The following is a 14,764-nucleotide window of genomic DNA, read 5'->3' as shown; positions in this document are numbered from 1 at the left end:
TGATTCCTGGCTGGGTACTCTGTGACCATCAGTCATTACTCAGTACCTCATGCACTTATTATTAGCTACCCGAAGGCAGTATTCTCAGACCGAGTTCTCCATCTTTCACAGAATATGAACTAATCTTTTGTGTTTTCCTGGAATACCATTGTTTCCAACTTGATTCAAGCCAAAGCTTTTACCACTAATGGCAGGCACTTGCTCTATTTTGTTCATGGCCCAAAAACCAAACTTGTGAAAATGGATTTGTGTGGGATAATACTTAAATGTGAGAAAGGAATGAAAGAAACTGCCTTAAGATTGTGAAGGTGATGTTCGATGTGGAAAAACTATGTTCATCCCACTATATTCATCTCACTATTTAAGAGTATAAAATCTGAAAGTGCCCGGTTGCACATTGTGAACAGAACAGAAGAAAATCAAAGCTTTGTACTCAAGTCCACGCCTGAGAGCTGATGGAAGAATTCTGAGAATGAGTTAATGGTTTGTTTAATTTGGGATTCCTGGCAATAGGCAGCTAGGAATGGGAAACCTGATCATTTTATTTCCCCTCCCAGCTCCTGACAGCCAACTACTTGCTGGTAGAGACAGACCTCAAACCATCATAGACCAAATGGTTCATCCCAGCTCAGTGAAGTTAACTTTCTATACCTGTGCAACTTTTGATCAGGAATCAAACTGCAAGTAACTTCCAGACCTGGCCCCAAGTAAATGAAAGCTTGTTTGGTCTGTTTTCTGTTTTTACACAAGCTGTTACCCACAGCCCAAAAGTCATTTTCAGGTCAGTCCCCAGTTTACAATTCCAACCAAACTTAATAATGGAAGGAAGTATAAATAATGAAAAAATCAGTATGGACTCAAACAACCAATCCCAGCAAAAGCCGTTTGGGTCTCTGGGCAGTTACCATAGAGTAGATGGGATCTGCATCAGGAACATGCGATTTTTTGAGTTCTTCATGAAGCAACAGAAGGAGGAATGTAACATCCAGTCATGTCAGACTTGAAATGTTAACTCTTCTTCCACCAGTGCTGCCAGATCTGCTGAGTTTCCTCAGTATTTTGTTTTTATTTGTGTGTCTTTAGGCATTATTTCCAATGTGTAAGACATGGTCTGAGGGGTAATTATCTTTCACAGGGATGGCTGAAGGGCAAATGGGATAACTGCATGATAGGAGGACAGGAATGGAGGACTGACAGAAGATCAGGTCCAACTTAAATGGCTATCAGTCATTCCTGTGGATGCTATTTCGTGAAACAGATTTCTGCTTCGCTGAAGCATGAGAGCCACCTCCCTGAAGTAGCCTCACTCTTCACCCGTGGCCCATCTGACTGAGGGAGCACCTGGATAACAGGATTCTGTGATAGGTTATGCTGCAGTGATGCCAATGCAAAAACATTTGGCACTACCACAATGGGGGAACCTCAGTGAGGATGACTGGGTAGCTTGCAGCTAAGGTATACAGCAAAGCAAGCAGGCTGTCTCGCCACAGAGCTGGTGGAAAAGCTCAGCAGGTCTGGCAGCATCTGTGAAGGAAAAAAACAGTTGTTTCTGTTCCAGTGACCACTGTGAGGAAGAGTCACCAGACCCAAAACGTTAACTGTATTTTCCGGATTTACAGCATCTGCATTTCTTTTGGTTTTTAAGCAGGCTGTCCCCACCTCTGCTGCATGGACATCTCTGAGAAGAGAGAACACTGAGTGGGTCACTGGGTTTGTTTCACTTGTAACCGAGTGCAATTCCTATTTTTCACACCATTTGAATATGGACAGCATAAAACTTGTGACGAAAAGACTGGAGTAGTGAAAGGGAGCAAGGACATAGTACAGACACGTGGAATCTCTGGACAGATGTGCATTCTTTGTTTGGAGTATGATTTGATCTATTCCAGTAACTGTGAAAGTGTTCCAAAAGGCAGCTTAGTGTGTTGGAGACCAGGACAGCTCCCCAGATTAGAGGTCAGCTGTAGTGTGTCTGAATCAAGTAATGCTCAACATTGGCAACCTCCATGAGCTCTTCATAGGTATTGCTCACTTACCTATGTAGCTAGGACACAACCTTTCTGCTTTCATCATCTTTCTTCTCATGTGCTTCCGCCTCCTGTTCCTTCTCTTCAACTGCTGCTCTAGTGCATCATAGTCTTCAAAGTCTGGGTTTTCTGGGGGCTATGTTCTAAAAAGCATCGCAAACCAGTACCAGGTGTAAAACAATACAGGAGTATACTGCAGGCTATCACCAGGCATGGAAACCACATCTACAGGAACCTATTGGTCTACTTAGTGGTGGTCCTCTGTCTGTGTTCAGTTTGCACATTCTTCGCATGTCTGTGTGGGTTTCCTCTTGGTGCTTGGGTTTCCTCCCATGTTCAAAGATGTGCCAGCTAGGTGGATTGGCCATGCTAAATTACCCATAGTGTCTAGGGATGTGTATATTAGGTGGCTTATTTGGGGGGGGCGGGGGAGGTCTGGGTAGGGGTTGGTGTGGACTTGTTGGGCCGAAAGGCCTGTTTCCACATTGTAGGGATTCTATGGATAAATTATTTTTGTTGTAATGTCTTGGAGCCTCATAAAGAGGTAAATATCTATCTCTTGGGGAATATTGTTTGTCATCCTCTGATGCTACTACATTCTTGCTTGGCTTGGTGCTAAAACTGTGCAGTACTCGGGGCTCTAACCAAGTCTTTGTGCAACATTATTTCTTCTCTCTCTTTTGTATTTCAGCCCTTAAGATAATGGCCAATATACCATTAACTTCTTTCATGGCTTTGTGGTTGTGCCACTGTGTTTAAACTTCTGTTCTAGCACATTGCTGCCACTGCTGCTGCTAACAGCTCTTCCTTGTGGAAATAGAAATCTATAATTTGCATGTATTTTATTTTGATTCCCAGCTTTCATTCCACTGTTTCTAATGGGCCCTCACAGCTCACACATTTTCAGATTACATAGTTTTCGACGAACAATTTCATGTATCTTGTAACATGTCCTGAAAGGTATCAGGACAAGTGTCTGACGGATGATTCCCTAAAGGGACACAACAATACTATGCAATCATATATCATCACTATAATCTAATCACCTGCTTCTAAGTGCTGTATAAAACTGTTCAGGGCCTTGTCAAAGGCCTTTCACTGCTCTGTCAACAGCAGAATTGCTTCCACAACTGAATGGGGCTACTTTATCTTGTAATGACTCCAATGCTGACAGTAGGCATTACGCTTTTATGGTGTTTTTTTTGTTTAAATTTTCTTTTTTGATCACATCAACAAATGCTGAGAGGTAGTTCTGATACATATTGTGGATCGCTTCTGCAAATAGTTTGTTTATAAAGACATGGAAAGTCATTTTTGCACGGTAAATGCAGGCACTGTAGCTAAAGCAGTCACTGATGGGAATACTTGAATCACTATTCCTGAAACGAAAGCACCGTCCTGCAGAATTCCAGAGGCAGGAATGTATCCTGGAGCCAAATGGCCTGATGAGATTTCCTCACTTTCACACCTTGCACCAAGCCCCCCCTCCAGACCGATATTCGCAATCTTTCCCAAAAGGAGATTTCGATCCTGATTTGTGCTTCTGGTGCAATGTTTGTACTTATTTCAAAGACCCAATCAATGGTGAATGTAATGGAGAGATGTATAGAGATGGTGGTGTAATCCTGCCAAACTTTCACCTCTTATTATAATAGGGGAATTGAAGTTTCTTTGAGTATTTAAAACAAAACTATTCTGAGTTAAATCCATAATATGTTCACTATTTTGATGAAACTACAAGTAGCTGTTGTTGCTGTATTGCCCATGCCATGAAGCTGTCACCATTGCAAGTCCAGTAAGTGATGTGTGGTCTGAGCTATACTGTCTGGACTGGGTGAAAAGAGTGATGCTAAAATTAGGGAAAGAATTGTTGATCAACACAATAGCATACAGGAAGAGAAGTTCCAAGAAAGTATTGTATTGGTCTAAATGTTCAAAAGAAAATGATAAGTTCTTGTCACCAGGTCACCGATTTGCCAGGCAGTTTCCTTTTGTCGCATGGAAGAAAGTTCTATCTGATTATTGGTCACATGATAAACTTAAGAAAATCCTTACCTGTGTTAATGAGTTAATGCTCACTAAGCCAAAATATAATTGTGCATTATTGTTCCTGAAGATGGCAATTTGTGGTGAGTTGTATTACATAGGCAGTAGCCCTAATTATGGTATTTAGAGTTAGAGAATGATACAGCACAGAATGAGGTCATTCAGCCTATTGGATATGCCCAAGTTCTTTGAAAAAGCTATCAAATCAGCCAAGCCCCTGGCTCCATGGCTGTAGCCTGTCATTTTCTCCACCTTCAAGTACTTATCAAGTACTTCAGTATCTTTTATCTTTTGAAGAGAACAACATCAATTTCTCTGACTTTTGCTACATGACCAGAGATCACATATTTCTCATCCATGTCTAGATGAACACTGTCATCAGGATATCTGACTTTTAGCGAAAAGGAAGGAAAGCAAGACTTGGGTATCTCCATGAGAGTCTGATGCTTTCTAGTAGCGGATACTAACATTTCACTAGCAAATTGTCAGGGATCATTTAATGAGTAGATTGGAGATTAACCAGAGAACTACTTGTCACTGGCTTTGTGTTGGTCACTGCTTTTACACTTGCGTATTTGTAAGGATGTTTCTTTCCTTTCTGCAAGTTAAAGTGAAAGCTGATGGGTGAGCTGGTTGTTATATAAATATATTAGAAGATGTGACAGACAGATATGGCTTTATTCTGTTCTGGTGACCTGGCATGATTTGGCATCTGAGGTTATTTTATTTTCTACACAGTACAATTAGAGGGCAGTGACCAAAGTTTTACACTTAATTAGAGCCTGCCTAGATGACGTGTAACTGTACTGTGTTCCAAGGCATTGAATATCTACATTCTCAAGTTAATGTCATGAAAATGCAAGTAATGTGCATGGAAAAATTCCAGAGAGCTAAAGCCATCTTGTATGTGCCAAATAATTGTGCCTTTCTTCAATGGTAACAGTTCTGTTTTCCATAAAACCTCACGTCAATTCAAGCATCTCTAAATTGAGTCTCTGTTTAAAATGTCAAATGATTTGGAGAGCTCAATTGAGATCTCTAACAATTTTTTAAAAACTAAATAATCCTCTGCCGTCAATAGTATAAATCCATCAGATTTGCAATGTCCAAATCAAGATAACGATTTGTAATCTTAGTTAATCCACTGCCTCATGCTGTTTTCAGAAACTATAGATTTAGAAACACTAATGAAAACCTGATGAATGTGGCAATAATAGTTATTGCAAAACAGTTCATTACCAAAGTGTATATTTCAATTCTGTTTCACTGCTGTTAAATTTAACACCCCTAACCTGAGTAATCAGTGACTTTAGGAGAGCATTGTTTCACCACACCAAGATAAATGTGCCTGATGTCAGGAGATTGGGTTCATTGAAATTTCTGTTCTGTGTTTAATGTATCTTTTTGTTAACGTTTGATTTGTGTTCTTTCTTTGCCCCTCAGCAGAACACCAAAGCTTTAGAAAGGCAGCTCCATTTCATAGAAAGTAGTAATGTTGTGCAAGTGAAAAGATTTAGTATTTGAAGCCACAACTTATTCTGGTTTAAGGAAGCTGTGTAAAACAAGATTTTTTAAAAAAAAAAGTGTGGAGCTGGATGAACACAGCAGGCCAAGCAGCATCTCGGGAGCACAAAAGCTGACGTTTCGGGCCTAGACCCTCCTCCAGAGAGGGGGATGGGGAGAGGGTTCTGGAATAAATAGGGAGAGAGGGGGAGGCGGACATCCCCACACCAGCCCAGCTTGTCCTTGCCTTCCTAACCTGTTCTTCCTCTCACCTATCCTCTCCTCCCACCTCAAGCTGCACCTTCATTTCCTACCTACTAACCTCACCCTGCCTCCTTGACCTGTCCATCTTCCCTGGACTGACCTATCCCCTCCCTACCTCCCCACCTATACTCTCCTCTCCACCTATCTTCTTTTCTCTCCATCTTCGGTCTGACTCCCTCTCTCTCCCTAGTTATTTCAGAAACCTCTCCCAATCCCCCTCTCTGAAGGGTCTAGGCCCGAAACATCAGCTTTTGTGCTCCTGAGATGCTGCTTGGCCTGCTGTGTTCATCCAGCTTCCCACTTTTTTATCTTTGGATTCTCCAGCATCTGCAGTTCCCATTATCTCTGATCACAGCTGTAAAACAAGATCAGCATTCTTCTGCAAGGAAAACTGTTTTTCATGTTTCCATATTAAACTAAATAACCAAAATAAAAGTTCATGCAAGCATTTATTAGTGCAATCTTCAGAATTTTGTATTGTGCAATAGACTGCAGCTGAATGCAGTGGACTTCTGAGTGAAATGGACACAGCAATAGGTGTTGAGTGCTTTTGAAAACCTGTCAAAGATCAAAGCTTGCTAGAAATGGAACATTAGTTGGGGAAGGCAGATAGCAAGTTGGGTTTTCGAGTGAAAAAAGATATTGGCTGAAGAAAGGGATGAGATGTGCAGAATTAGGCTAGGGAGCTGGAAAGGGAATGAGAAGTGATTGGCCGTGAATTAAGGGAAAGGGATTATGGCAACAGATGTCGGATCTCAGAAAACGAGTGGCTGTCAAGAAGGCATTGGTAGAGATGGGTAGACGCTGCTGAATATTGCAGGATTAGGGTGGGCGTGGATGGAAGGACTGCAAAAGAACCTTACAAGAAGTGTGGAAGATAGAAGCAGAGACAACTGCACAAATCATCAGTCTTGGAGATAAAGAAAGCCACATAACTTGGGGTAGGGCAAGGGCAGTGAGGTTAGGGCAAGAAGGTGGTGAGTGGTGTGGGTACAGGTGACCAGGAAATGATCAGAGACAGCATTATGGGTTTCCAGACTTTCTGAATGGAGGCGACAAGAGATTGAGTTCACGGTAGTCATGGAATATGGCCAACATAAATCTGTGCAATATTAGAAAATAGTTAAATCATGGAATGTGAAAAGAAAAAATTAGAACACTTTTTTTGTTTAATTTTAATGCTCTTTCAATATTTGAAGGAATATCCTAATTTTTTGTCAATTTACCAATAGTGTAGTTTATTTCTTTTATTGTTATGAAATGATTCAGTGATAAAACAGAAACAGCTGTGAGAATCAGCTGCATAATTATATAGAGCAGAGTTCCGCAGCAGAGATTTGTAGCTCTAATAGTACATGCAAAAAAAAAATCTGGGCACCAACCAAATCTGCCTTCCGTATGACATTGTTCAGCAGTATTTATTAATGAAATAGTTGTGTTTTATGCAGTTGTGACATTCTCAACTTTACCAATGTCAATGACATTGTAGAAATTTCCAAGGCTTTAATTTTGTATTCCATTCACTTAGTACACTAGTCAGTTCTCTATTTTAATTCATTGGGATATTTAACACTGTGCTGCAATTCATTTATAGTAATATAGGCTCAGTTTATCTCTTTGAAAATAAGCCTTCTGTACAAACTGGTTCAAATCTGTTTGAATAAGCCTTCTGTTTATCGAGAGTGAATGCACTAATGCACGTTTTACCTTATTTCAGAAATATCGACAGTACATGGCAGGGCATTTGGTCCCTCCCTATGGTGTTATGGAAACTACATCTAGTAATGACCGTGAGTATAGGCCTTTCTTTCAGTAGATTGAAAATAATTAAGCAAAGTAATTCTTGTCTAGGAATTTTAACAAAAATCATCTCAATTGTTTTAACTACTTAATTGGGTCCGTAAATAACTAATTGCTCCTGTCAGGAATGGGTGAATTGCACTGTAAAAGGCTACGGTAAAGTCTCAGCTTGAACTCTTTGGAAATCTAAACAATATTTTAAATTTCAGTTAATTTGGAAGTTGTTTATTCTGTATCTGGTCTTGCCTCTGTATTTCAGTATCCTCTGGCAAATTAACTCTCATTTTACTGCATTATGTCCTTGTAAATACTTTTTCAGTTTTTTTCAATAACTATCCCTTTTTCTGAGTTCATTTTCAGGAACCAACATGGGCTTCAGAGCAGTATATTTGACTGGGATGATGGACATGATGACTGCAAATAGATTAGTTAACCCATTTGTGAGGGTATCTCCCATCACACTTTGCTGGCTTAGACATATAAAAATCTGTTGTAAATGGAACACTTGTGGTTTGACTGAGTTTTTTAAAAAAGATATTTTATGATCTCAGAAAATAATGTCTGTTATGAAACGCAGAATTGTTCACATGGGAATTCAATGTCGTCAAGTTGTATTTAAACATACAATGGCAATAGGAGTCATGTTTCCATCTCTGAAATCTGGAGCAAACTCAAGAACTAAATTTCCTGACTTCTCACTGGAATGATAGCAGTCTGATGGAGATGGAAAGTAAGATCCATTACATTTCCTGGATTCATCGATTTGACAAAACCAATGAAAAGCTCATGCTGCACAGCAGGCACCTGAACTTGTGTAACTCAAGTATACATAATTTAAGAGATATTGACATTGAGTTATTAAATGTGAAGAAGTAACATATTACCTGATGTAAGACAGAATAAATCAATTGAATGTTTTAGATCTGAATGTTAGCACCAATTCCCTGTGATCAGTTTGTGTGATTAATTGGTTCTACTGCTCTCCTGTGGTGCAAGGTTCTATTTTGCACAGAACATGGTTTCTCACAGTATTCAGTCTGTGAAGTTTCACTTTGTCTAATGTAGTTACTGGTGAAAAACCTAATTTTGCAAGCTGCATTATTTTAAAGCCAACATTTTCTAAAGCTCAGTTTGTCACGTTCATATTTCATTACTTTATCTCTCCGTTTGTTTGTTATTTTCATTGTACAATATTTGTCATTTTTGTGGTCCCCTGTCGACAGGCAGTTAGTATATCAGTTCTGTACTCTGAGCAATCACAAGAAATCCATACTGATGCAAGCAACTCCAGCTTTAATGGAGTTAAAGCACTTTGGGCATAATCTATAAAATCAGGTGAAGTAAGACTATTTCAAGTACACCGGACACATGAGACCTAAGGGTTTCCCATTGAATTATTCAAGTAAATGCTACTGCAAGAAATTACCGCCCATTTAAATACTTTCCTACAAGTTTTTGTCTTAACTCATTCTGAGGTGAAAGATATTAGAATATTCTCCTCCTGTAGTTTCAAGGACCGTCTACACAAACAGTTATTGAGTAAATGATGACAGCTAAAATCTTTTTCCAAAGTAATTTCAATGATCTGTGATGCGAGGGGTGACATTTAGTGGCAAATGCTTGTAATTGTACATTGACTTGATCCATTTGACTTTAGAAAATTGAACTGGACATGTGGACTGATAAAATTTTAGTGAAATTCTGACAATGTAAAGTTTGTAGAGGGGATACAAGGGCAGAAATATGAATTTTTATTTTGTATAATTTGTTGAACTCTCAAAGTTATACTTTAGGTCAGAGAATATGCCCATTTCTGTTGACTGCTACTGTTTGCTTTTGTCTACCTCTGGCTTCTCTCATCATTCTCTGGATGTCATTTGCTTTGCTTTTCTATTTCTGGGTGGATGATTTGGTGGGACAAAGTGCCTTCAGTGGCTGTTGGCTGTTCTTGATATTGTAGTGAGGATTGTGTGTAGCATTAGGCTTGATACCTTCTAGCGCTTGAAATGAACAGAATGAAAACTTGGCTATTTCCACTGCAGGAAGTTGACTTATGGCCAGTATGTTCACCATGTTGGATCTTTTGAAAGTACTTTCTCAAACTAAAAGCTTGAGTACTGATTGTACTGTTTCTAAACTAAAGTCTTCTTGAAGATCGCTTATTTGTTTTATTCATGACCATGGCTAGTAATTATCACTGATGACTTCAACCCAAAGTTTCCATCCATTTGTCTTAACAAATGAGAAGATCACAGGCTGGAAGCACAAAAGCAGAAGCTGGCTTGTTTTGTTTTGCAATGCTCTTCACAAGGGTTTTTAAAAGTGTAATATGTTAACTTTGGCTATTGAACAAAAAGCTGTTCTATTTGGAGCTTGTAACCATCTGATCTATAAATAACCATCTTATTTTCTGACTCAATCCATCAAACGCCCCATAAAATATCAAACATACAGAAAATTCATCATTTCTAAAATAAATGTTAAGCTTGCTAACAAAGCATAGAAAACAAAGTGTTCCCTTTGTCGTCCCCTTCCAACCCATTGTTCTTCACCATTTCCATTACTTCCAGCACAATGCCAGCACCAAACTGTTGTCATCTTTGAATTCAGAGCCAGTTTTTGCATCCATCATGTCAGAGTCTATTCTCCTTACAGTGGTGCCGCCCCATGAAAGCACCAGCCCTTTCACCTTCGATCATCTGCCATCCAGTCTACCAAATATTGGATGATTGCATTAGCCTTTTATATCTGTGATCATTTTTCCATCTGGCGGAAAGTCACTTTGTCAGCAGCTGTAATCTTGCTTTCCGTTGTGATGGTGAGAAACTAGCCTCGTTCACGACTGATAACTTGGGCCCTATTTTTGTTTCCTCACTTGTACTTCTTGAGTACAAGGCTTTTCCATCTCCAAGCTTTTAGTCCTTCCAATTATTCACCCTTTCCTCCTCCACATGTACTGAAACACACACTTAGCCTCCTACTCAGTAGTGGATGGCTACAGCACTTCGAGTTTGATAAATTTGTGTCTAATTGTCAAATCCCTTGCAACATATTTTTATCCCTGCATTTAGCATGTACCTGCAATGCAGTTAATTAGACTATTCCATTAGTGTACTAAAATGTGGAAGATAAAGAATAAAGATCTAAAACAATATATGTTGCTATTTTCATATGAAATACAAGGAACTGTACTGTGATAAGAGATCTTTGATAACCCTGAAGTAAAATGCTTCATATTGAAAATGTACTGCTTGTGTTTTTCCAGGAATCCCTGAAAAAGAGAATATGAGCAGCAAAGCACTGTGTTCGATGTCAAAAAACAAGGTATATGATCACTTGTTTACTGACAGAATTGAATCTTTACTGGCCTCTTCATGTACAAGCCAACACTTTAAGTTCTTGTTTTAAATATATTTTAGAAATACGGGCATAATTGAACAAGTGTATGTAAACAAAACCAAGTTTGATTGTAGGCTTTCAGGAGACACTGGGTCAAGAATAGGGTTTAATGGTAATGGGCTGAGTTAATGTATGTTAGTGGGCTGTCAGTCCCAGGAGTTGGTACTGGGGTGGAAATTCCAAGTGGGATCCCAGTTTGTAACTGAAACACTGTCATGTACCTCCTAGTCCGCTGTGACCATGTGCCCTAATACTATAAGGGGGACATACAGTACCTTGTCTTCTCTTTAAAGGCCAAAGCAACCTGCTTGTGGATGAAGCATCACATCCACTAACATCCACTCATTGTATCACAGATGCTGAGTAGCTGCAGTGTGTATTCTCTACAAGCTACATTGCATGAGTTCATCAAAGCTCCTTAGTCAGTGTCTTCCAAACCCATGATCAGCTCGTTCTAGAAGGACAAACCAAGAGCACAACAGTACAGGTACAGGCCTGTTAGTTCTCCATATTAGTGCTGACCATGATGACATTCTAAATTGTTCTCATTTAGTCTGCATATGGTCCATATCCCTCTGTTCTCTGTCTGTTCATGTCTGTGTTAATGCCCCTTTAAATGTTGCTATCCTATCTGCTTTACCACCTCCCTTAGTAGTGTGCTGTAGGCATTGATCATGATCTATGGAAACAAAAAAGTCTTATGCCGCCCATCTACCTTCAAATTTCACACACTCGCTTTAAACCTATGCCCCTAGAATTTGATATATTTCCACCTTGTTGAAAAAAGACTCCAATTATCCATTCCCCTCCTGTTTTTATTTCCTTCTATCAAGACACCCCTTCAACTTCTGATGCTGTAGCAAAAGCAATCCAAGTTTGTCCAACCTCTATAGCTAATACTGTCCAGTCCAGGCAACGTCCTGGTTAAACCTCTTCTGCACCCTTCCCTAAGCCTTCACGTGCTTCCTCTGGTGTGGCAACCAGAACTGCATGCAATACTTCAAATGTGACCTCATGAAAGTCTTATACAGCTGCAATATGACTTGCTAACTTTTTACACAATGTGATGACTGATGACTGTAAGGTCAGGCAGTCTTTCCCCTGTCAAAACAGGCTGTTATTTGCGTTAGGCACACTTTTCACATACATTTTCCATTTCCTTCGGTTGTTCGTTATGTCCAGTTGACCCCTTCTGATTAACCATTAATGGCCTGGTTTGAAGATATCCTTTTTAAGCTCAACACTTGGATTTCAGCAAGACTTTTGATAACAAAGTAGACTACATTAAAAGCATTGGCCTTGTCTGCACACCTGGTCACCACTTTGAAAAATTCAAGCATGCTATTGAGGCATGACCTCCCCTTAACCAAACCATCCTGACTGTTCTTGATTAAAAAACAGGTTAATTCTGCCACTGAGTTACTTCCAATAGGTACCCTACCACTGAGGTTCGACTGACTGGCCTGTATTTTCCTGGTGTTTCCCTTGCTCCTTTGGAATAATGGTACCATATTGGCAGTCCTCCAGCACCTCTCTCCTGTTACCAGAGTAATTGAAAATTTTTGCAAATGCCTCTACTATTTCCTCCTTTGCGTCACTCAAGAACCTGGAATATATTTCATCTGACCCTGGAAATAAATATATATTTTTAAGCCTGTTAGACCATGCTGAACCTCCACTATATCTATGCTAATTTCTTTTAATTATGTGATGGAATTCGAATTCCATCAAAAAGAAATCTGGAATTGAGTCTAATGGCGGCCATGAAACCATTGCAAATGTTGGAAAAACCTTTCTGATTCAATAATGCCCTTTTTAGGGAAAGAAAGTGCCATCCTTACCTTGTCTGGCCTACATGTGACTCCAGACCCACAGCAATGTGGTTGACTCTGAATTACCTTTTGGAATGGGCAATTAATTCTGGCCTAGCCAGTGATGCCCTCATCCTATGAATAAAAAAGAAAATAGTCCTTTTTCTCCTTCATGTTTTCCCTCTTACTAGTGAACACCATGCCATATATTTATTTTAGAGCCCTCCCTACTTAGCCTGACTGCCCACAAATTACTGCTGTGGTCCTTAATGAGCCCAACTCTTTGCCTCATTATCTTTTTATTACCTGTAAAACAAGTTGGGACTTCTAGCATCTGCAGTATTTTGCTTTGTAGCTTGAGCTGGCTATAATGCTGGTTTTTGTGAAAGAGCTCCAGACCAGAGTATTATTTTCAGCATGTCTCAGTTCATAATCGCTACATGTTTCTGAGCATCATTTGTAACTTTTTTTCTCGAGTGATTGCTGTGCACTAAATGCAACTTGATATCTTGGATCAAATACCACAGTTCAATTAACTAATCAATAAAGTGATTTCCAGCTGTTTCATCTGAGTACAGGGCTATGGCGCAGTGATAATAATTTAACACCAATGTCATTTTCCATGCACAGTGACAGCTGCTCTTTAAAGAAGTTGCCACATCGGCCGCCATCTGCTTGAATGTTAAACATTTTAGGTTGTCGATTTTGAAGTTAATTGTCTGTAGTTTCTTTATTGGCAATGATTTTCAAAATATGTTTGGTGTTCCCACTAAAGTTTGCAACTGACCCAAAGATGTATGCGAGGAGCGTTTACTTTACAATTGTTTCTTGGTTTGTTTTAAGGGTAATTTGCTTTCTATTGCAGATATATCTGCGGAGTTCTTTTAAAACCAGACACCAATTTAAACTATTGCTGTAGATAGCCAAATTTGGTGAGGGATTATTTTATTATCATGCAGCCCACTACATAGGATTTGCATTAGCATCTGTCAAACTTTTTTTGTGGTAACTATGACTATTAAAGTTAAATTGGTCTACATAAGTGACATCTTGAGGGGGATGTTCTGCCAGCCATCTAGAGCAGCAACATGGGAAATTAAGACTTACTTGCTATTATTTTCCATAAACTGATCTCAGCAAATTACATCTCAACTTTTACATCACCACTTCACAGTTAACGAAGATAACGGGAACTGCAGATGCTGGAGAATCCAAGATAACGAAGTGTGGAGCTAGATGAACACAGCAGGCCAAGCAGCATCTCATAAAAGCTGATGTTTCGGGCCTAGGGTCTAGGCCCGAAACGTCAGCTTTTGTGCTCCTAAGATGCTGCTTGGCCTGCTGTGTTCACAGTTAACAAACTGCTTTAATCATGTATGATGGTAAATGGATATTTAACTTCCTGTGTGAAACAGGATATAAATAAACCCCTTGAAATTGTTATGCCAATTCAAATGCTGTTTGCAGATAATCGATCCAAATAATCCATGAAATTTACATAGTTTTCACTTTACATTGTAATTAAGGGCTGAACAGTTTATACAGTGACCTTTCAACTCAGAAATGGGAATTCAAATCCAGGTTAGACCAATAACGTTTAGCCTTTCTGCCTGTCTGCTAACTGTAAACATGGTTGTGCAAAAGTGAGTTTGAACAGGGAATATTATATTTGACAAAAATATTATTCTCTGTGCTGGAGATGCTTCTGAGGTTGGGTTTTGAACATGGGTGGCACCTAGAATCTGTTGAGTCACTGCCTACTGACGTGGATGCCACGCATCTGGAAGCAATAGAGATGGCAGAATTCTTTTGCTTAAACGTGGTCAGGAAGACACACTTTTTTTTTAATATCTTGCTGACTGTTGCATGTCTGTTCTGGACTCGATGGCTTGCTTCCCTGCCCCCATCGATTGA

At 39.5% G+C, this 14,764-nt stretch overlaps 1 protein-coding gene across 7 annotated transcripts in view; it reads left to right on the top strand.

Annotated features, from left to right (window-relative positions):
• rapgef4a (Rap guanine nucleotide exchange factor 4a) overlaps positions 1-14,764 on the top strand; it is a 264,085-nt gene that overhangs the window by 132,485 nt on the left and 116,836 nt on the right. For 5 of the 7 annotated variants that reach the window (XM_048535123.2, XM_048535124.2, XM_048535127.2 and 2 more), the window contains 2 exons: positions 7,558-7,630; positions 10,906-10,964. In XM_048535123.2, the coding sequence (XP_048391080.1) occupies positions 7,558-7,630; positions 10,906-10,964 (132 nt within the window). Of the gene's footprint in view, positions 1-7,557; positions 7,631-10,905; positions 10,965-11,503; positions 11,527-14,764 lie in introns of those variants that run through there. The other 2 variants (XM_059647221.1, XM_048535128.2) reach the window with 2 other exon arrangements.

Source organism: Stegostoma tigrinum, chromosome 7, assembly GCF_030684315.1.
Source record: "Stegostoma tigrinum isolate sSteTig4 chromosome 7, sSteTig4.hap1, whole genome shotgun sequence".
Lineage (NCBI taxonomy): Eukaryota > Metazoa > Chordata > Chondrichthyes > Orectolobiformes > Stegostomatidae > Stegostoma > Stegostoma tigrinum.
Note: the sequence above shows the minus strand (reverse complement) of the source record. Positions and strands in the feature narration are given on the sequence as shown.